This window comes from Bactrocera dorsalis, chromosome 1, assembly GCF_023373825.1.
Source record: "Bactrocera dorsalis isolate Fly_Bdor chromosome 1, ASM2337382v1, whole genome shotgun sequence".
Classification (NCBI taxonomy): domain Eukaryota; kingdom Metazoa; phylum Arthropoda; class Insecta; order Diptera; family Tephritidae; genus Bactrocera; species Bactrocera dorsalis.
The window spans coordinates 3521005-3541548 of NC_064303.1; the positions used below are offsets into that span (position 1 = coordinate 3521005).

A 20544-nucleotide genomic window follows, 5' to 3' on the forward strand; every position below is an offset into this window, starting at 1 on the left:
AGAAATGAGCCTCATCGCTGAACAAAATTTGTCGATAAAAAAGCGGATTTTCACATTTCGAACCGAACACTGATTTTGGTAATAAAATTCAATGATTTGCAAGCGTTGCTCGTTAGTAAGTCTATTCATGATGAAATGTCAAAGCATACTGAGCATCTTTCTCTTTGACACCATGTCTGAAATCCCACGTGATCTGTCAAATACTAATGCATGAAAATCCTAACCTCAAAAAAATCACCCGTTATAAGAGAGTATTGAGATTGATTTATCGTTTGAACGAGTGTAGCAATGTCACTTGCATACATACTCGTATAGTGCCAGATATTGTCTTTTACTGGAGTAAACTTTTTGAAAAGTCGAAGTGTTTTGTTGGCACTCGAGAGTGATATGATATAATCTGTATAGCTAAAACTAGATAATATATATGAGTCCATACGACTGCAATATGCTCGCGGCTTACTTTAACCAAAAGAAGAAAAAACGTTAGCTTCGGCTGCACCGAAACTAACTATAATACCCTTAGGTGCATTACACATAGCTTAAATGGGTATAAGAGATCATTATCTTGATTTTAATTGGTCAGTTTGTATGGCAGCTTTACCAAGGCGTGTAAAAGTTTTCCATAGAAAATATATATCTCGTAAATGACAAGAGCTATAGAAAAAATGTACATGCCAAACTTGTAGGGCATTTTATTTGCTACAAAAAAGGTCCAAGGTGAAAATCGCTATCATTAATACTTCTCGAGATATTCGGCTTTTTAAGTAAGGCTTTATAGAATTTTCATAGAATTTTCATAGATGGTATGTAAGATGTAACTTCAGTCATCTGGAACTTAGTCTTTATAACTATGATAAACATGATTGCTGTATATCACAGCCTAACTGAGTAAATATAAGAACTCAGGGTAAACCTTATAATAGACTGAGGCTGGGAACCACGACATGCGACAGTATATAAAGCATTGTATATAAAACACAAAACAACGAGCTACTGTTTTAGAAATTTAGAGAATTATGATGTTGGAACCAAATAAAATATAGCATAATATACAGCGAAAAGGAATATAAAGATTTGCAAAAATCTTGGGCTTGATAAACTTGGCCCAGCTGTGCTCCAACGTCTTCAAACGGCTAGAAAATTACATTTTCTAGACGTTTGCAAGCAGGGAGGGATGCAAAATTACCGAAAGAGAAGGTGAGGGTTTTGAAAAATCACTTACGGCTTACATTTCTGCTCGAGCAGTTTGATACTGGCAAAAGCAAAGGTTGTCAATTAAATTTCTGCTTTGATAGTGACGCCATTGGGTAGTTCGACTAAGTACTTATAGGACCGACCTTGTACCTTCCAATCGAATATGTATATACATTTGATTACCATGGCATTTAGAAATAGAGCGATAAGTAGTAAAAGCAGAAATCTTTCTGCAACTATAAAACAACACTTAAAGTTTATAGAAAACAGTGCCTTTTTCTTAATATTAAAAATATGTAGGTGCGAAAGCAAAGCCTTCAAAACACTGAAAGGCACGTTTAAATAACAAACGTTTTATTTCATTTTATGCTTGCCCTGCAGGTTTGCGAATATAAAAAAATATGTTTGTTTCAAATTTTTCAATATCTTCTTTTGCCCAATAGTTGTTAACAGCTATACTCGGACAAGCTTCATTTTGGGATGACGAAAGCCTACGACAATCTGGCAGGTGATGAAAATATCTTTAAAAGCTTAGAATGAAAATTGTGAAATTCTGCTGTAGTAGTTCTCCTTCTTTATGAGATATCTTCTTCTTCCTCTTTATTTGCCTCCGCATACGCTGTTATCTTCTGCAGAAACATTCTCTCGAAAACTCATAACGCCAACTAATGAGATGTTGTCATCATCCACGCTTCTGCCCAATAGTAGGACAGAAATAATGAGTGACTTGTAGAATTTTGTCTTTCTTCGCTGAGAGAGGACTTTACTTCTTAATTTCCTACTTAGTCCTTGTTGTTGATGTTAATACTGATTCCAAGATAGACAATGTTATCACTGTCAACAGTGATGTGGGAGCCTACTCGCGAGTGCAACAACTGTTAGTTTGACGATAGGAGCTTTTTCGTCTTGCTCTAGCTCATTACCAGGCCCATTTGGTTCGCTTCTTCGACCAACCTGGAGAAAGTAGTAGGTATAAGTCCGAAGTCACAACTCAATATGGAGAATAATGAAGCGGACGGAGATATCAGCACAAACGTCGGTGGGAGACGACACTGCTATTACCGGCGGGCACAGCGATTTGACATTTGACTCACATCAAGTGCCGTCATTTGATGATCGCAGGGAAATGGTAATGTGAAAAAGGATCTCAGCATTGAATAACTCATGGCATCTTCACTTGTCTTACAGGAGGTGAAAAAGGGACCTGCTCTGCATTCCAAGGATCCGAAAAACCTGTAACCGGTAAACCTGCTTCAGAGATGATATGATATGATCAAGCAGGCTTACCCAGACGTTGCTTTAGCAAGGCCCTTTTTGGAGGGCCGGGAAAAGGTCGCTGATGAAGACCGTGCTGGGAGACCTACAACTTCGACAAATACCGACAATGTGACTCGTGTGCGCAAAGTTTTGAACTCAGACCGTCGACTAAGTATTCGTTTAATTGCCCAGATGTTAAATTTATCAAAATCTGTGGTTCACAACATTGTGACGGAGCACTTGAACATGCGCACAAGATGGTCCCAAAAGTGCTCACTGACGACAAGAAATTGTAACGAGTGAAAGTGTGCCAGGAAAATGTGAACATGTGTGGAAGTAACACCAAATTTTTGAATAACGTAATCACAGATGCCTAGTCATGGATCTTTGAGTATGATCCCTAGACAAAGAGGCATTTTGAGACGACAGAGGGGATCCAAGCAGTATGAACTCCGAAAAATGCGTTCCGTCACGCCTTTAATGCTTGGAAATCGCGCTGGCAGCCCTGTATCGAAAGAAAGAAAGAGCCTATTTTGAAAATTTTTAGAGAGTTGTAACGGTTAGTTCAATAGATTTTTTTAAATCAACTCAATCCTATTACTTTCCGGACAAGCCCTGTATGTGTGGCTTATCAGGCTAACCGGTGTTTTCAGAAATAACGCCAGTCATCTGAATTTGTTTATCAAAATATTTGGAGGAAGTATTACAAGAGCTTGACGATTTATACTTCAACCTCTGGAGGAAAAGTAAAGAAAAATACTGTGGCGCTTGATTTTCATTATTCATAGCGCGAACAAGTAATTAAAACACGACTCGATTCTATTTACAACATCTAGTAGGCGTTGTTGTAGCTTGATTGGCATATATACATCGCACTTTCTTGTGTAACTTTGTGGGGGAATCGTGGGTTATTTTTGCACGTCTGAAATATATTTTCCAGATACCAGCTTTTGAACACGAACATACATTTAGCTTTGTAACTAGATGCGCCAAGTTCTGGGAAGTGTATATTGCATTTACACTGAAAATATTGGCCCTAACATGTGCAGCTATTGCATGCAAAGATACATTAATAGTTGTCAGCTAATTCAAACTCGTAATCCCACAATTTTCTCAATCTGTGCAACGCTTTAATGCTTTCCGAGTATTACATGAGAGTGCATATGTACATAGGTATTGTTGTACAAAAACTACTCACGATTGGAAGAGCGTAGGTAAAATCAAAGTTCCAGGGATAAATTGTATATAAATTAAGCGCCGATCAAGCTTTACTCAAATGTATTTAGTGCTTCTAACGACACGTACGAAAAAGTAAAAAGCACACACACACACATACTTATATAAAAATATGGCAAAATCGTTTGGATTAGCGGTTCTGTGCGTTTATTGTACGCTACAGGTGAGTTGAGCCGATCCGCATACTCTCAAGAACAACAATCTTATTAAAAATCTTCGGTTTTCTTACACTTGCAGCTCATTGCAGCTTTTCCCTATCAAAATTCCTTAAATGGCATCGAGGGTGAGGACTTAAAACTAGTTGGCTTAGAGCACAGTAAAGCAGTAAAATTTGCCGAGGATGACTTTCGCAAATCGCTACAGCCCGTTTTGGCTAGCACGCTCGACATACTAGAAGAGCACTCAAAAACACTCATATTGGAGTCGGCAAGCTTTCTCGACGATCTGCTGGTCGAATTGAATACACTGCCCGAGGACAATGAATACGTCAAAGAGCTTATACCAGAACTGACAAGCCTGTTGGATCGCCTGGAGAAACTCGATTTAGATGACGAATCGACGCCGGCGTTAGAAGAGAAAGCAGCTGTTTTACTGGCTATCGCCAAGGTTTATGGAAATTTCGACGTTATAGCGCGGAGCAGCGATGACAGTGGCGAGCAGGCTGTGGTGAAAACAGCCTTCCAGAAGTTGGAATCTAAAGGTCTAAATGAGCGTATTAATAAGTCTTCAAAGCGGGCGGTAGACAAATTCACCACAGTATTTGCGCCTTTCTGGAATTCGCTTAGCGATGTACAAAAAGGGGAGCATGCAGACTTGGCCGATTGGTATGAACGCTTCCAAGCCATTGAGTCGTCGCAGGAGAAGCTAAAAAGTTTTATAGAATTTCTCAATATTATTCATGATATCGTCATACCAAAAATAAATTAAGACCAGGGGGTCTATAATGTGATATTAAATAAATATATATGTGACCTTTTTTTATAAAATAATGTAAAAAATGTAAAAATGTACAAACTATCATACTATATTAAATTACTTTGCTGTTTATAAAATATATATGTACATATGTATATTTTTAATTATTCTACCAACACTTGTGTATTTAACTATTATACTAGTACTGCTCTGCTCTACTATACTCTTTATCCCATTTTTTATATGACGTGCAGGTTCCTTTAGAAACTAAAATACATTATTAAGTTTCAGTCTTTCAAATCTTCGTCCTTTAACCATATATAGTATATGATAATACGAATATACGAATATATCTAAGTCTTATATAATTTTGAAGTGCTCTAAAAGAACAACAATATCAATGAATAGCGGGAGAGAACCGACCAATTCGCAATCCGAAACCTTTCAAAGGAAAGTTTTTATAAGTTAATAAATACAACATTTTTGGTACAGCTCAATGAGGTCTGAAAAAGCTAAACGTTACTAATAATAGATACATTCTCTGAAATAGTCTCCACTAGTACGAAACTTCTAACTGTTTTCGTTGAGTACATCTTTGGAATATCAACTAGTGGTGAAATTGCATTAGCTGAGGAGCTACCAGATTGCGAGAGAATACATATACATACTTTCTGAAAAAGTCTAAAGTAATAACGGGTGATTTTTTTGAGGTTAGGATTTTCATGCATTAGTATTTGACAGATCACGTGGGATTTCAGACATGGTGTCAAAGAGAAAGATGCTCAGTATGCTTTGACATTTCATCATGAATAGACTTACTAACGAGCAACGCTTGCAAATCATTGAATTTTATTACCAAAATCAGTGTTCGACAATTTTTTTTTTTTATCGACAAATTTTGTTCAGCGATGAGGCTCATTTCTGGTTGAATGGCTACGTAAATAAGCAAAATTGCCGCATTTGGGGTGAAGAGCAACCAGAAGCCGTTCAAGAACTGCCCATGCATCCCGAAAAATGCACTGTTTGGTGTGGTTTGTACGCTGGTGGAATCATTGGACCGTATTTTTTCAAAGATGCTGTTGGACGCAACGTTACGGTGAATGGCGATCGCTATCGTTCGATGCTAACAAACTTTTTGTTGCCAAAAATGGAAGAACTGAACTTGGTTGACATGTGGTTTCAACAAGATGGCGCTACATGCCACACAGCTCGCGATTCTATGGCCATTTTGAGGGAAAACTTCGGACAACAATTCATCTCAAGAAATGGACCCGTAAGTTGGCCACCAAGATCATGCGATTTAACGCCTTTAGACTATTTTTTGTGGGGCTACGTCAAGTCTAAAGTCTACAGAAATAAGCCAGCAACTATTCCAGCTTTGGAAGACAACATTTCCGAAGAAATTCGGGCTATTCCGGCCGAAATGCTCGAAAAAGTTGCCCAAAATTGGACTTTCCGAATGGACCACCTAAGACGCAGCCGCGGTCAACATTTAAATGAAATTATCTTCAAAAAGTAAATGTCATGAACCAATCTAACGTTTCAAATAAAGAACCGATGAGATTTTGCAAATTTTATGCGTTTTTTTTTTAAAAAAAGTTATCAAGCTCTTAAAAAATCACCCTTTAGTATACAGTTAGTGAATTGAGAGAACCATTCGAGCGTTTCGTAAATACTAATAAAGTGAGTACTATAAATTAATAGCAGTGGATAGGATTCAAAGGAACTAAAGAAAAACTTGAAATGCATTTAAGCTTTCTTGCCTCTTCGAACAGCAGTCAAGTCAACAGGTGTATGCTTACACAAGTACATGTAAAAACGTTTAAGTTAAAAGGAAAACCCATCACTTGTTATATCAGTACGTAGGTAGCCTTCATACTTCGGAATTAGAGAATAAAAACAAACTATTCTAACTAGAGACATTATTCCACCATCGTAAAACCTTTCTGATTTCTTGGCGAAAAACTGACACATTATTGTCGTATCTGATCCGCTTTTCGTCTCCTGTCACCATTCGCTTCAGAAATGGTTAGATTTCATTTCGTTTTAGCAAAGAATCGCAGATGTTAATTCGGTCCATTAAATTATTCACAGATTCATGTGGCACCCAAATATCAAGCTTCTTCTTGTAGCCAACCTTTTTTAAATGGTTCAAACCCGTTTGATAATGAATGTTAAATTTCTTAGCGATGTCATGCCTGCTTATGTGACCGTCCTGGCCAATCTTTTTCATAATTTCAACGACTTTCTTAAAGATAAGTGGACCAGAACGAGGTACATCTTTCACATCGAAATTTGTAGAACGGTAGCGAGCGAACCACAACACGAACTGATACAGCATCGTCTCCGTAAACTTCACAAATTTCATTGGTGGCGTGCGTGGCATTCTTGATGAAGCTTAATCGATGCACTGCTGCGGTGTTAATCCACTTAGAAATAATTGCGCGGAAATGTTCGCAAATTAATTCTATTTTTGGGCGAGGTGAATATTTGAAGTTACTGTACATAACACGAATAGCCCTTGCATGTGAAAACGCTACTCAGATTCAGATCAAACTTTGTTAAACTTTACAATAAAGTCGTGAGTTGCCCGATTGCAACATTAGGTTTGCCAAATCGCGAAATATAAAAGGCAACCTACGTAAGCATAAGTTCATTAAATAATTTTCTCTCTAACCACCCACTGTTGAAAAGCTCTGGGCGCAATTAAATCCGCGATTTCAATGTAAACAGCGCTCTTTAATTGGGAAACTACACAATACGATAAACCCATATGATTTATAGAGAATGAAAATGTTGATGAGGCAAAAAATTAAAATAGGTTTTACTAAGAAAAGCAAATGATTCGATAAATTTCTTTTGAAATAGGCAAAATTATGAAATGCTTAGCATATAAAGTAGGGGTAAAAAAAATCGAATACTCAGTAATTTAAAGTTGGCAAAGAAAGCAACTAAAATGGCAGCAGCTAACAGAATACTTGCTATCATCTATTTCTTTATGATCATGGAGGTAAATATATTTTGAGTAAACTTTAAACAAATATATTTTTAAACAATCAAATTGACTTTCAGCTGATACATGGCAACACCCTGTATCCCACAAATAAATATGAATTAATTAAGTTAAAAATACCAGTTATGAAAACTGAGAGCAAGTCTTATTCTGAGAGCACAGCAAATGATTTGGCGCCCCCTTGGCAGACAGCAGCTCATTATGATTTAACCATTACAAAGCCCTTGCACAAAACAGACGTTTTACAACACACCACAAACCCCATCGACAGATTGTTAGTAACCTGCACCGAAGCTTTCATGCGTGCTTCACTTAATGTTTTTCAAAACAAACTGAAAAGTGCAACAGCCGCAGAAAGCGTTGAGATCTTCGACGTTTTACTGAAAATTAAAAATCTCTCCAAGGCAGATGAAGCGCTGTTGAACAAAGCTTTATATACAACTTTCGAAAAGATCAACGAAATAAACGTCGATTTAACGCTTAGTGAGAGTGAACAAACCTTGATGGAGGCGCTATTGGAACACTACGAACAAATGTTGCAGCAGGAGCAACTGGGTGTACCAAAACCGGATGCTCATGAGGGTTTAACCATCGAGCATGATATTGAGCGGAATTTTGATGCTGTGAAGAGATTTTGGTTGGAATTTTAAGTTAAATTGGATATATTTCTAAAATTAAGTAGTTGATAGATATTTTATCATAAGCATAACAAATATTATTTATTTTTTTATAAAAGAGTCAATAAATTACAAAATGCTATATTTTAATGCGATTAACATATGATTATATCAGCATGATCTATATTATATAATTATCATTGCCAATCAAGTTATTTACTCAGCATTACTTCCGCAATCAATAATGTGCATTTGACCCCACACTATATAATTCATGACCTCAAATCTAGTTTAAATAATCACCATTAATAGCTGTGCTTTTATGAAGATTATAAATCTAAAATGTGTGGTAGCTACAATTTTACAAAACACAGGGTGCTACACAAGTATAACTAAAATAAACAGTTCGGTTTCTAGTTAAATTCCAGCAAAATGAATACGTATTTACCATCTGATCAAATATGAAATCAAATTTGACCCGGTCTGAAAAAGTACAATATTTTCAAAGCTTTATTATCGTCTTCATTATAGGCTTTCGCTAGACTGTTTTGACAGTTTCGACGTCATAGTCATAAACACACCACCACACCAGTAACGTTTGTTAAATGTGTTAAGGACCCTCAGCTCCCTTGTCGAGCATCTCTCGGGCGAACTGTACGCGACGTCGTTTAAGAAAGAGATTCATCTGTTTAGGTACGAGTCTTCCAATGGCACCTCACAAAATCTTTGTTGCGATTATTTGCTATTTCTTTGATGTCAATAAGACGCTTTTTTTTCACTGCCTTCACTGAAAGCTTTTCAAGTTTCATCAAGTTGTCTCAATTTTTACTCAAGTTACAGCTTGCACGAACAACTTTTCTCGTCCTTCTGATATTTTATATACATACATACAGTTGTACCAACCTAGGAAAAAAAATTACCTGTCTTCCATATAAGCGGGAAATTTAAATGAAGAATTCCCAATACTTTCTGGACAGGTATGTATATAGAACCCTACATCTATACCGATTAATTTTAGGTGATATGTACAACCGTTAGGTGAACCAAACTATTATACGCTGTAGCAACATGTTGAAAGAGTTTAAAAAGACAGTATCAACCTAGGGAATAAAATTGAATATACTACCCTGTATTCGTATGTTATAAGGTGAGCCAAAACTTAAAAAATTATTAATGAAAAAAGGCCCCTCTAAGGTAGATCTTTTAGCAAATTTCATGCATTGCATTAATTCAGGAAGTAAACACTTTTTCAAAGACCTTTCTAAACTTCGATTTGTTTTAATTTTATTGGAGAAAAAAAAAATTTTAAATTTTGCGTACGATAGTATGTTTTCCCTGTTTATGGGTTAATTTTAACTCTTGAGTTCGATAAGTTAGTTTTTGGGTTACCCTTATATGTATTATATTATATTAATAAATAATAGTTTTGCTGCACATTCTTAAAGCAGCTTTCTTATAATAAGTTCCCAATTTCTCTAACATCAAATGAAGAAACTGGTTCAAAGCAAGCAAATAAACTTATGCTCAGGCTTCAACAACTCACGCTCACTGCTGCCAAGTTTATTTTGCGATTTACACTCAAGTGCAAACAATTACAATGCACTGGTGAGGGGTGAATGCCACCTGAAATTCTTGTGAAACCGATATAAAAACAAGGCATTGTGTGCTGTTCACAACACAAACAATTGTCGGTTACACGAAACAGCTTGCGGCGGAGAAAACCAAAGCTTTCATATTCGGATAAACAACAAAAAGGTACGAACGGGATGTGGGAGGTAACATTAACTTTTGATGCAATATTTCTAAACCAAGCTTTTTATTTATTTACAGTTTACGACAAACACTAAAAACAACCAATTCACAATGGAACCCATTGAAGTCATCTTAGAAACAACGGTCATAACACTGGACCAGCTGATGAACTTTACCATTAGTCTTACGGAAGCACATTGCCGCACACAAATCCAACTATCACACGATTTCATAACGAGGATGCTTGAAGAGTTGAATGCATTGCCAGAGAAAACTGAATATATTCAAGCACAAATCGAGCGCGTCACAAATATTTTGAAGTCAATTGATAAGAGCAGTTCGAATGAGTCGAATAGCTGGCTAAGCGAAGAAAGACTCGCACTTTTAGATGGAACAACACAGTTGTTTCTCGAATTAAATGCCATAGCGAAGAGTGAGGAAGCCTCAAGCGATACAGTTATTATAAAGAAAGTGCTGGATAAAGCTGATCTGCAAGTGCTATTCAAGCATGTGGATGATTTGGTAAAGACGACTGATCGAAACTTTGGTGCCGTGTTTCATCAGTTCTTTCGTTTTCTAGGAGATGAAGAGCGCAAAGCTTTTCCGAATTTGAGCCTTTTGTACGATGAATATCAAACTAATTCACTGGAAGGAAAATTTAAAAATATGTTGAAATTATATGAAATGTTCAACTACTACAAGCATAAATAAAACACGTGTGTTATTAATATATAGGTTTAAAGTATAAATACTACTATGGGCTAAAAATAGTAAGACTTTGTTTATAATTTTAAAATACTTAATTTATTTTTTCAAAATCTTTTTCACCCCCTTAAAGTAAACCCACTTATACCAACGTTTTTTCAAATTCTCTAAATAGTTGTTAAAGTTTAATGTCACGGTTCCGCCGGAGAAGTCATTTGATCGAAAGCATACAAGTAGATCCAAGTAATAATACGTGTCATGACATCCTGGAAAGCTTTGTTTCACAGACGTTAAGGTGACGATTATGAATTTGACATATGAGTCAAAATGGTTGTGCTTTCACAAAAAAGGTGTTGGAGCTTTTGTGCTTTCATACAAGCGCGACAAATCGACGAAGCTTTCAATTACCTTTAGCCGTTCATACCGGTATTGAATTGATTTAAATGTATGTATATAGAGATTAATATATTTCGTGGTCTTATTCTACAAAAGGCATAAACGAAAAGAAGTAAAGAAAAAACAGTAAATAAAAGGCTCAAGGTTTTGTTTTTTTCACTTATTCGATATGTTTAAATCAACTAGTAACATATTTACTGTCTATATTTAATGATATTAAGTCGTGTGTAATAAATATTTCATAAAAATGGAAGCTGCCTTACAATTATATCATAGAAGATGTCAAACACGGTATTTACTGCTGGTTCGCACTTTGCTTGACCTCTCGACACTCGTTCTCTTCCTCGCTAGCTTGCATTAGTATGTTAGTAGTGATATGCTTCTGAGAAATATCTTGAAAGAAACTTATGTTCTCTTGACACATGTATTAATAATTTTGCATGAATCAAAACCAGTTTTTCATTATTCCGCCTTAACATAATAATTAATATGTCTCGTAGCTATATACGAGGGTGGTTTGAAATCCCAATGGTTATCTACATCTCGTATTAAGCGCAAGCAATTTTCCAAAGCTGGCAAGGAAAAAAGAGTTACAAAAAGCTGTGAGCTAGAAAATATTGATACAGATTCAAATCGCCAACTGATGATAGAACTAATGCACTAGCCTTTAAAGCGCTTCCAAGAAACATAATCAAGATGATCGTCAAGGCCTTTAATAGCATACACATACTCTGCTGTTTTCTTATCAATAAAAATAAGCGGACATAATTTTGATTCCGCAGCCATAGAAAATTATAAATACTGTTCTGCACTTTTCCTTGATCTCCTTATTTTTGATAAGGTCTGGTACCTAGGCCTATTAAATAAGTTAAGGAGGCTTTTTCCATGCCTTACTACCTGCTGCTGTGATGCAGAGTCGCATCCTCAAGGGTCAAGCTTAAAATAAGTGGGTCTTACGTGAAAACTAAAAGAAAAGAACCCAACTTAGGTTAAGATTTGCGCAGCTGTACTGGTTCTTAAGTTCAAAATCCCATCTCAGTCTAAAGCTACACGTAGATATATTATATAAAGCAATACTCAGATCCACCTGGTCGTATGGAATTCAAATCTGTCGAAGCTCAGCTGATTCATGTTAATCAAAGAAATTAAAAGAATTATCATAATTTTTTTCACCGCAAAAGTCACTTACTTATCAAGCGCCCCTCCTGCAATTCTGTAAACTTTATTTCTTAACAATTGTGTGTATTTATATTCTTATCGGTAAATAATTTATTTATAAGCGACCGATATTCATATAGCCGTATCATTTTAATGGAGGCTCTCCCCAGGAACACAAGCAACAAAATGAGCAGCATAAGGGTAAAATCTCCTGTGATACTCGCTTTAATTTGTGGTCTATATCTAGCGCTACAGGTAAGCAACCCAAAAATTGGCTTTTGACTTTTCTCAAAGGATTATTTTACTTTAGCATGCCAACGCATTACCGCAAGAAGCGTTTACTGCTGACGATGACGAGGAAATAGTAGCAAGGGTTGTCGCAACTGTTGCAGAAAATGAAATACCCGTCCACGTACCTGTAACTGGAGATGATGAAGATTCAAGTGAAGTTGAGTCCTCCGAAGAGTTCTTCTATCTGCCAGACATATTTAACACGCCAACATATCGTCTACAAATTCGGTACTTTAGACTCATACAAGATTACGTCAACAAACTAATAACTGAAGGACGAGATTTTGTTGAGGCCACATTGACAGCAATGAATGCGCTACCAGAGTCTATGGGTCTCAGTGGAAATTTAACACGCATGCGTAATTTATTGGAACGCATTGATAGTCAAGATTTATCGAAAAATGATTTGGCTTCGATAATTGAGAAAACCGAAATTACCGATGAACTAGCGGATTTGTATGGAGATTTCCTGGCAATTATAGACGCACTCTCTGACGACGATGCACTTGTATTAAAGGAAATCTTTGATAAAATCGATTTGGATGGCTACAATGAACGTTTGGACGTTTTTCTTAAAAATACGGCCAACAAAATAACGAAAGTGGCGAATAAGTTTTTCAACAAATTAAGCAAAGCGGAGAAGGAAAAATATCCAGAATTAATCAAATGGTATGAAGATTTCAAACAGCCGAAATCTGATCTAGACAAATATAATGACGCTGTGGTTTTGGTAAAATATCTATTGAAACATCGCTTTTGAAAAATTAAGTATTTTTAAAATTAAAAAAATAATTATATTTTATGAGATATTTTGGAAACTTAAAACAAGCATATATTTTTTTTGATAATGATTATATTTAACAAAGTCTTTATATATATTTTTTAAGTTTAAATTATATTACGTTATAAAGCGTTATATTAAAAAAACAAAGCTCTATGAGAGAAAAATTTTATTAAAAATAAAATATTTAAAGCAACTAAAGTTATTTGCTTAGCAGACTTCTATGGAAAAAGCTAACCTAAAATCTGTTTATATTGATTAAATTAGTGATTTCACGAACAGCTTTAGTTCTTTGAAAAATCGTATAATGCACAGTTAAGCTAATTATGGCCATTAGAAACTAATTGAAATCTGCTTAACAAGAAAGCTTTCAAGAAATAGAGTCTACAGCCGCACAGAAAACACAGCTGGCTACATATAGTATAAATATATTTACGATTTTCAGTTTCATTCAACACGAGATCAAGAGAGAATCGCAAAAACAAAAACAAGTTAATTAGAATTTGTAATTCCAAACGGTAGTTCATTAGAATTGTAACTTTATAGCTGAGTTATGCATCGTAATTACGAATATCAAACAACATGTGAAATGCATTTCACGCTAAAAACTTATTTCACAAGCTTTCGCAATAAAGCTCAGAGCGTAGAATGACAAACGAAATAAGCGAACAATTACGTGTGTAACTTCGCATGAGAGACACATGTTTGTAGCCACTTTTCTGCTAATCAGTATAGCTGTTAACGAATTTGAGTAGAATGAGTGCGGATAACTCGGTTACAGGCAAGGAGATACTGAAGACAACACCAAAAGAGAGTGATAACACAAAGCCAAAATCATCAGAGCAAAACTGTACCAATTTCGATGCAAAAGAAAGGTCCAAAAACACAGCTGAAATTACGCAAACACTGCAGGTGGGCTCCGAAAGCGTTGCGGAGCTAACAAGCCGTGATGTTCTCTACACGCAGGCCTGCAAGGAAATGTCAGACTACGCGAAGTGCTACGTGGGTGCATATCAGTCCATTATTCAACTCACATTGAATAAATTAAAACTATTGCCCCAGAAAAGTGTTGTACTACAAACCAAAATGCTTGAATTGGAAAGTGTTTTAGCACAAATTGAAAGTATTGATCTGAAGGCTGACTTTGTTTACGACGATGATCTCTATGCCATCGTCAGAGAGATAGGAAAAGTAGAAGATGAGTATGTGGCAATGAAAACGAACGTGCAGTATAAATCAGAAGCCGATTTGCTACAGCGGATATTGAAGGAAGTTGGCTTTGAAGCACAAGAACAGAGATTAACGGAGGCAAGACGCTTGTTGGTGAAGAATTTTGCTAATGCTTTGGATAACTTCAACGCAACGATTAGTGACGCGGAGCGCACGACAGAGTGGGAACTGGTAGAGTTTTATGAACGATTTAATGCAATAACCGATTTTCAGGAGCAATATAACTATTTTGACGAGTTTTGGCCGATATTCTGGTGATTTTTGTACATTTTTCGCAGGCACTAAATCAGTAATTATAATACTTATTTATCTTTAATAAAGTGATTTAACAAATTCAGGAAACACTATCGAAAATTTTTATATGATTCTGTGAAATGTATATTTCTTCGACAATGTGTGATATTCGTCGTATATTTCAGTTTAAATGTATTTAAGATATACTATAAATAATAAACTTTTAGGATAGAGATATTTCTTCAGGAGATTTAAATTCTTAAATATATCAAAACACTTGTTTTAAAATTTAAGAATTTTTTATTTTTAAAGAAAATACTGATATTAGTTATATAGAGGCTAGGCCAAGTTTTCGCTCAAATTTATATATTTTAGGCAAAATAAAAATACTCTATTATGAGTAAAACACGATATTTTATTTTCAGTGAGATAACTCACATATTGGCCGATATATGCCTTACAAAGTCACCTGGAAGTTTGAAAATATATATTATGTGGGTATATGGGGACTAGAGGAAGCATTGGTCCTATTCAACCCATTTTAGACACATAGACATACCATTATAAGAAAAGAATTATCCCTTAATTTCAAATATATATATATATATATATATATGTACATATATTGACCGACATATTCGAGCAAAAGTCAACTATATGTACCGGGATCTAAATATTCGGTACCTAAGCGGTTGAGAAATTTTTATTGGATTTCCACAATTTTTGGCCATAGGGTGGCACACACTAAAGACATTATTCGGATAAAGGAAACTGCACGAATCGATTGTAATTTAAAATAGTGCTACATGCGAAGTAGGCGTGGTTGTTGTTCGACTTCGTCTATTTTCACAATGTGAAATAAAAATGTAAAAAGAATGCCACGTATTAGTTGAAAACGGTTGGGCGGGTCCCGAGATATGGAATTTCACCAAAAAGTGGGCGCCGTCACGTCCATCGTCCAATTTTCATAACAGCTTCCGTAAAGCTCTCCCATACTATCTCGGTGGTAAAATTTCATGTCTCTGCCGTATTCATTTATTGATTTATCGCGCTTTTGGTAGTTTTTAGTAATACTGTTATATGGGGAGTGAGCGGTGTTATCCTCAAATTTCATCAATTTTCACAGTGATGGTAGAAGTTCTTACGATATTTGTACTCAGCAAACTTGGTTGTTGTCCTGTTCGCTTGTAATACTAGTAGGTTGTGACCTCTCAAGCGCTTAACAACCGTCCGTCCGGTTGTCATTTCAATATCTTGTGAGTAAAACGCATGCAAGTTTTTTTATCTTGGTGATCTTGGCGATCTAGCATGACATCTCATCTCGCCCTGATCCGTCTGTCACATCTTTGCTAAGAGTTCTGTGGATGTATTTAGGATGTCCTGATTACGAATTCCAGTTCAAAAATTTTCCATCTCATACAGCAATTTTTGTTATTTTAGTAAATGGTGGTGGTTTGACCCATATACTCCGGGACTACGACACAAAACATCCCACCTGTTAGGTAAATAGCAAACATCCGGTTTTAGCAACCCAAAATTACCAAGAAACAACCTGTAAAATCATAGTCCCAAAATGACAGTAAACCAATGTAATTTTTTTATATTTATGAGCAGTCTCTACGGAAATTATTCACACTTCTACTATCTACGAAAGATCCTATAAGCTATCTGCCGCCAACAAACATAAAGTTTTTTAGGTAAAAAAAAAATTATTTTCGGTATTAGATTTAGTCTTCTAGGATTTGCTCAACTGTAACGTACAGGTACTTGGAAAAAAATAACTTGCTTCTCGACACACAGGAAATAATTGCCAATTCGTCACTGGAACTTCTCCGGATTTCTCTTATTACGACAATTTTATACCAACGAGTAGAGAATTAATAAATAAACTTTAATTTGTCGAGTTCCACGACCGTTCAACTACAATCCATACAAATTTCATGTTTTCATTGTAGTCTCAAAGTTTGTTAAATCTTCTCGCTGATTCAACGAGCAGGTATAGGTACATATATAAACTAAATCATTTAGCAATAAGGGGACTAAAAAATACATATGTACGTGTCAAACACCCTCCGGAAAGTCTGTATATATTATACTTTTCTATATTTAGTATAATAATTGCTTCTAACATTTTTGGGTCTGTAATGAGTAGTACATATACTAGATATGTACATATATATATATAAATATGTTTATTTATACCTTAAACAGGGTATATTAAGTTTGTAATAACAAGATGGAAGCGCCGGAGAGCCTAACAAATTGATATATAAATGATCAGCGTGACGAGCTGTGTCGAATGAGCCATGAAGGTTAGTCCGTCCGTCTGTCTGCATATACACGAAACAGTCCATCAATTTTAAGATATCGTTTTGAATATTTGCACACATTCGTTTCTCTGGAAGAAGCTTTTTGCACGGAATTTCGCATGGAATATTCCCTAGAGCTTTACTACAATATCTGAAGCATATGGTTGTCAAACAAAGTGATCGATCGGAATTAAGTTCTTATTTGGAAACTATTTTTTTTTTCATGTGTAGGGTATTCTAGCTTCGGTGCAATCGAATTTGGCATTTTTTCTTTTTTTTTCTAATTTTCCCAGTGGTGTGTAACTTTATTTTTTATTTCTGATTTTGTGCAAAACAATAAACTTAAGTCATCTGACGTATATGCATCGGTATATATACACAGTCAACAAACGCTATTCAAATTCAATTATACTGGCCAGAACAATACCGGGCTACTAAACAGCTGTCTATAAACTATTGTTGCGCAAATTTATAACTACCCGCACGTACGTCTATATATAATATATGTGTACACTTGGGGCTAATATAAAAGTTTAGCACGGATGGAGCTCCGATTTAGTTTCATTTCGAATTTTCAAAACGAACGCTAGGCGGATATACTTAAAGTCATTACATAAAATGAGTACGAGCTGGCTTGTATTACTTTTGAGCTGTTGCATGGCGTTGCGGGTGAGTCAGAAAATAAGCTGATAACTCCTACAAACTTGATATAAATGTTTTCCAATAGTTTGCGGCTGCATTTCCACAACAAGCCATTTCCAAAACCAACGAATCGCAGACGCCACTTTCACAGGAGAGTTCCTCCGCAGCCACAGATAACAATGCTTCTAGCAAGAACACGAATATTAAATTAAGTTTGGCGAAAAATAACTTGCTACTCGATACACTGGAAATACTTGCCAATCAGTCCACCGACATACTACACACTTCGAATACTTTAATCAGGAACTTAATCGCAGAACTGAAAGCGCAACCTAATAGAACCACAGAAATCGATAGGTACATAGATCGATTCGATCAAGCGCTAAAGCATATTGAGAAAATCGATTTCGCTGCAGAACAAGCGCAATTAGAGGACATTTTCGCATCGGTCGACGAGATTGGTGCAATCTTCTATGATATTGAAGACATCGACGATGGTGATAGTGAAATATTACAAGGGGCATTCGATAGAGTCGGAGCAGAAAGCATAGATAAGCAATTCCGTGAGAATATGGAAAGCACATTAATTACGCTTGCAAACGTATTCGATGACTTTGTGAACTCACTGAGTGCAGTAGACAGACAAGCAGAACATCAATTGATCGACTGGTTTGAGCGCTTTCAGAAAGAGGATGATTATGAAGAAAAACTTGGAAATTTAATAGATGAATTTTTGCAATTTTTCGAATAAAAGTTTACATTGGCTTATACAAAGTTTTCAAAGCCAGCAGTGGTATATTTTAGAATTTCCAGTATTAGAAAGCAGTTCATCTTCAGTACTTAACTTGAATTCTTATAGTGCACAAGTTTCGGCCGTAAATATCTGTTAGAATGTCTTGCATTCAATTTCAACGGAAATTATAAAAATTACAAGAGTTATCATAGCTAAAATAAATGATGTCATCAGCATATCGACGTCATTTAAGGTTTCGTATAATTAATCTATCACAGTGGTGTTTCTGAAAAGCGTTCTGCTCTATGTGCGTTCTTAAGGTAATACTAGGAAGTGTCTATCGCGTTTAGTTTTTAGAATGTTGTCACGATTCTAATGTGGCTTCCGTTGAGGTATCAAAGGGTTTTTCATCACAAATCAACCCCTAGGGAGTTACTTTTTTTCTATACTTTCTAATTATACATAGTTTCAAGGAGCATATCTTGCTCAAAAAGTGTAATAAACATATGAAACCGTTTTCCGGTCTGTCGGGTCTACGTAACCGGAACAGCGGCAACATTCCTTCAGTAATGTTTTCTGCCGCCAGCAACAAAACATAAACCAACGAACTTTAAAAGTTCTTATATTCTTTTTAATTGGCGTAGACACCGCTTACGCGATTATAGCCGAAGTTTTCATTGGGTGTTTTTTTTTACGTGGCGGGTCCCAAACCTAGCGCACAACCCTATGTAGGGGATGTTTCGCCTTCTCACTTTAGCTCGCCTTAAAACGGATGTTCTTAGGCTACCCAGAGGATACTTGGCCAAAGACCGGAAGTCGTGAGCTGTAAAAGAATCGTTTCTGGCCACTCCCAAGTGAATGGCGATCAGAGAACTTTCCTCACCTGCGTGAACTTCTACACATGACCCCATCCTCCACTTCCTAAGTTCTTATACACTTAATTAATGTAGATAATTTTTTAGGTTTCGTACTATTTCACGTTAATACACTAAAATATAATCTTCGAAAAAAAAATTCCACTAAAATATGCACCATTTGCTTGATTGTTGAACAGTTTCTATTCATATTCTCGTTACCAGCTGTGATCCCTTTGATGAATAAAGGGTTCTCAGCTGCATTGGCAAGTATCTCTTTGGCGACCTCTATTCGACGTCGTTTTTGCATTATTTTTCAATTATTTTGGTAAGAGGCCTCATACCTAAAATATTAAATAAAATGTGTTGAGGATTTTCAACCGATGATGGAGGGACGACTCACTTGTAACAAGTTTACGATGACTTCACGGCCTTCACTATCTGCGTTTTGACTTTCAAACACTTTTGTTTCTTGATAAAGTAGACTTCCTGAAAGTACTTTTACAGCATTTTCAAGATTTCGTAGCCGTGATTCCTTTAGAAACGAAGCGAACTCGTAATTCAATTTTGTCCGTAGTAAAAATCGCCAGACAAATCTTTGGCTTTCCTGCCAAACATGCACTAATAATTAATCAATTAGTGACTAATTGACATATGGAATTCAAGCTTCACACACAAACACAAAAAAGGTTGTACCAATCTGGGAGAAACTGTTTTAACGACGACACTTTTTTTTCGAAACTTCGTGAAAACGTGGCTGAGTACGAACATGCTTCAAGATAGATTGATCGGCCTGGCGTTGGAACACGCATCATGATATTGAAGCCACTGCAGAAGAAGTTCTCGAAAAATTCTCAAAACTTGTGTTTTTTCAATTTAGTACTATTTAATATAATAATCTTCATGTTTTAAGTAAACAAAAAATATTTCTATATCCTCCTCTGGTTGTATGGTATATATAGTTTGTTTAAATTTATTTCTTTACGCTTTTTTGTGTTTATTCTGATTTTATCAAAAAAAAGGAGTTCGTCTACAAGTTCTTTATAAGCTACTCCTATCCTTACTGCCCTCGAAAATTTGACGTTGGTGTAAAAAAAAATCTATAGAAAATCTGTATTCATGATTTGAAAGGTAACAAGACTACACACAATTCAGAAAATCATCATCATGACTAAGCAAGACTCTCTTCCCTTACACTATACGAAAAAAGCATAAAAAAATACAAAC

At 35.8% G+C, this 20544-nt stretch overlaps 6 protein-coding genes across 7 annotated transcripts in view; all 6 read left to right on the forward strand.

The window, feature by feature from the left end:
* LOC115066582 (uncharacterized) overlaps window positions 1-8382 on the forward strand; it is a 70524-nt gene extending 62142 nt beyond the window's left edge. The window contains exons 2-3 of the mRNA XM_029552871.2: window positions 7556-7612; window positions 7675-8382. Coding sequence (XP_029408731.2) covers window positions 7559-7612; window positions 7675-8265 — 645 coding nt within the window. The 5' untranslated portion in view covers window positions 7556-7558 and the 3' untranslated portion in view covers window positions 8266-8382. The remainder of the gene's footprint in view (window positions 1-7555; window positions 7613-7674) is intronic.
* On the forward strand, window positions 3695-4676 carry LOC105232379 (hypothetical protein). Its single transcript, XM_011214039.4, has 2 exons — window positions 3695-3850; window positions 3925-4676. The coding sequence occupies exons 1-2, from the start codon at window positions 3800-3802 to the stop codon at window positions 4612-4614; spliced, it is 741 nt and encodes a 246-aa protein (XP_011212341.2). The 5' UTR covers window positions 3695-3799; the 3' UTR covers window positions 4615-4676.
* Window positions 8383-9826: 1444 nt separating the features above from the next.
* Window positions 9827-10754, forward strand: LOC105232380 (uncharacterized). Of its 2 annotated transcripts, XM_019992440.3 has the most exons (3): window positions 9829-9987; window positions 10063-10506; window positions 10565-10718. In XM_019992440.3, the coding sequence occupies exons 2-3, from the start codon at window positions 10096-10098 to the stop codon at window positions 10595-10597; spliced, it is 444 nt and encodes a 147-aa protein (XP_019847999.2). In that variant the 5' UTR covers window positions 9829-9987; window positions 10063-10095; the 3' UTR covers window positions 10598-10718. The 2 variants fall into 2 exon arrangements, with proteins under 2 accessions (XP_029408747.2, XP_019847999.2); XM_029552887.2 differs by having other exon boundaries at window positions 9827-9987; window positions 10063-10754.
* A 1595-nt stretch (window positions 10755-12349) lies between these two features.
* On the forward strand, window positions 12350-13379 carry LOC105232382 (uncharacterized). The gene is made up of 2 exons (XM_011214041.4): window positions 12350-12498; window positions 12554-13379. Exons 1-2 carry the CDS (start codon window positions 12397-12399, stop codon window positions 13292-13294), a joined length of 843 nt encoding a protein of 280 aa, XP_011212343.3. The 5' UTR covers window positions 12350-12396; the 3' UTR covers window positions 13295-13379.
* A 448-nt stretch (window positions 13380-13827) lies between these two features.
* Window positions 13828-14899, forward strand: LOC115066585 (uncharacterized). Its single transcript, XM_029552885.2, has one exon. It carries the CDS (start codon window positions 14072-14074, stop codon window positions 14801-14803), a length of 732 nt encoding a protein of 243 aa, XP_029408745.2. The 5' UTR covers window positions 13828-14071; the 3' UTR covers window positions 14804-14899.
* Window positions 14900-17516: 2617 nt separating this feature from the next.
* Window positions 17517-18504, forward strand: LOC105232383 (uncharacterized). Its single transcript, XM_011214042.3, has 2 exons — window positions 17517-17757; window positions 17816-18504. The coding sequence occupies exons 1-2, from the start codon at window positions 17707-17709 to the stop codon at window positions 18479-18481; spliced, it is 717 nt and encodes a 238-aa protein (XP_011212344.2). The 5' UTR covers window positions 17517-17706; the 3' UTR covers window positions 18482-18504.
* Window positions 18505-20544: the final 2040 nt, after the last annotated feature.

Coding starts and splice junctions, on each gene's coding strand:
- LOC105232379 (XM_011214039.4), top strand. CDS start 3,800: ATGGCAAAATCGTTTGGATTAGCGGTTCTGTGCGTTTATTGTACGCTA. Junction 3,851..3,924: donor GCGTTTATTGTACGCTACAG/GTGAGTTGAGCC, acceptor TTACACTTGCAG/CTCATTGCAGCTTTTCCCTA.
- LOC105232382 (XM_011214041.4), top strand. CDS start 12,397: ATGGAGGCTCTCCCCAGGAACACAAGCAACAAAATGAGCAGCATAAGG. Junction 12,499..12,553: donor GTCTATATCTAGCGCTACAG/GTAAGCAACCCA, acceptor ATTTTACTTTAG/CATGCCAACGCATTACCGCA.
- LOC105232380 (XM_029552887.2), top strand. CDS start 10,096: ATGGAACCCATTGAAGTCATCTTAGAAACAACGGTCATAACACTGGAC.
- LOC115066585 (XM_029552885.2), top strand. CDS start 14,072: ATGAGTGCGGATAACTCGGTTACAGGCAAGGAGATACTGAAGACAACA.
- LOC105232383 (XM_011214042.3), top strand. CDS start 17,707: ATGAGTACGAGCTGGCTTGTATTACTTTTGAGCTGTTGCATGGCGTTG. Junction 17,758..17,815: donor GCTGTTGCATGGCGTTGCGG/GTGAGTCAGAAA, acceptor GTTTTCCAATAG/TTTGCGGCTGCATTTCCACA.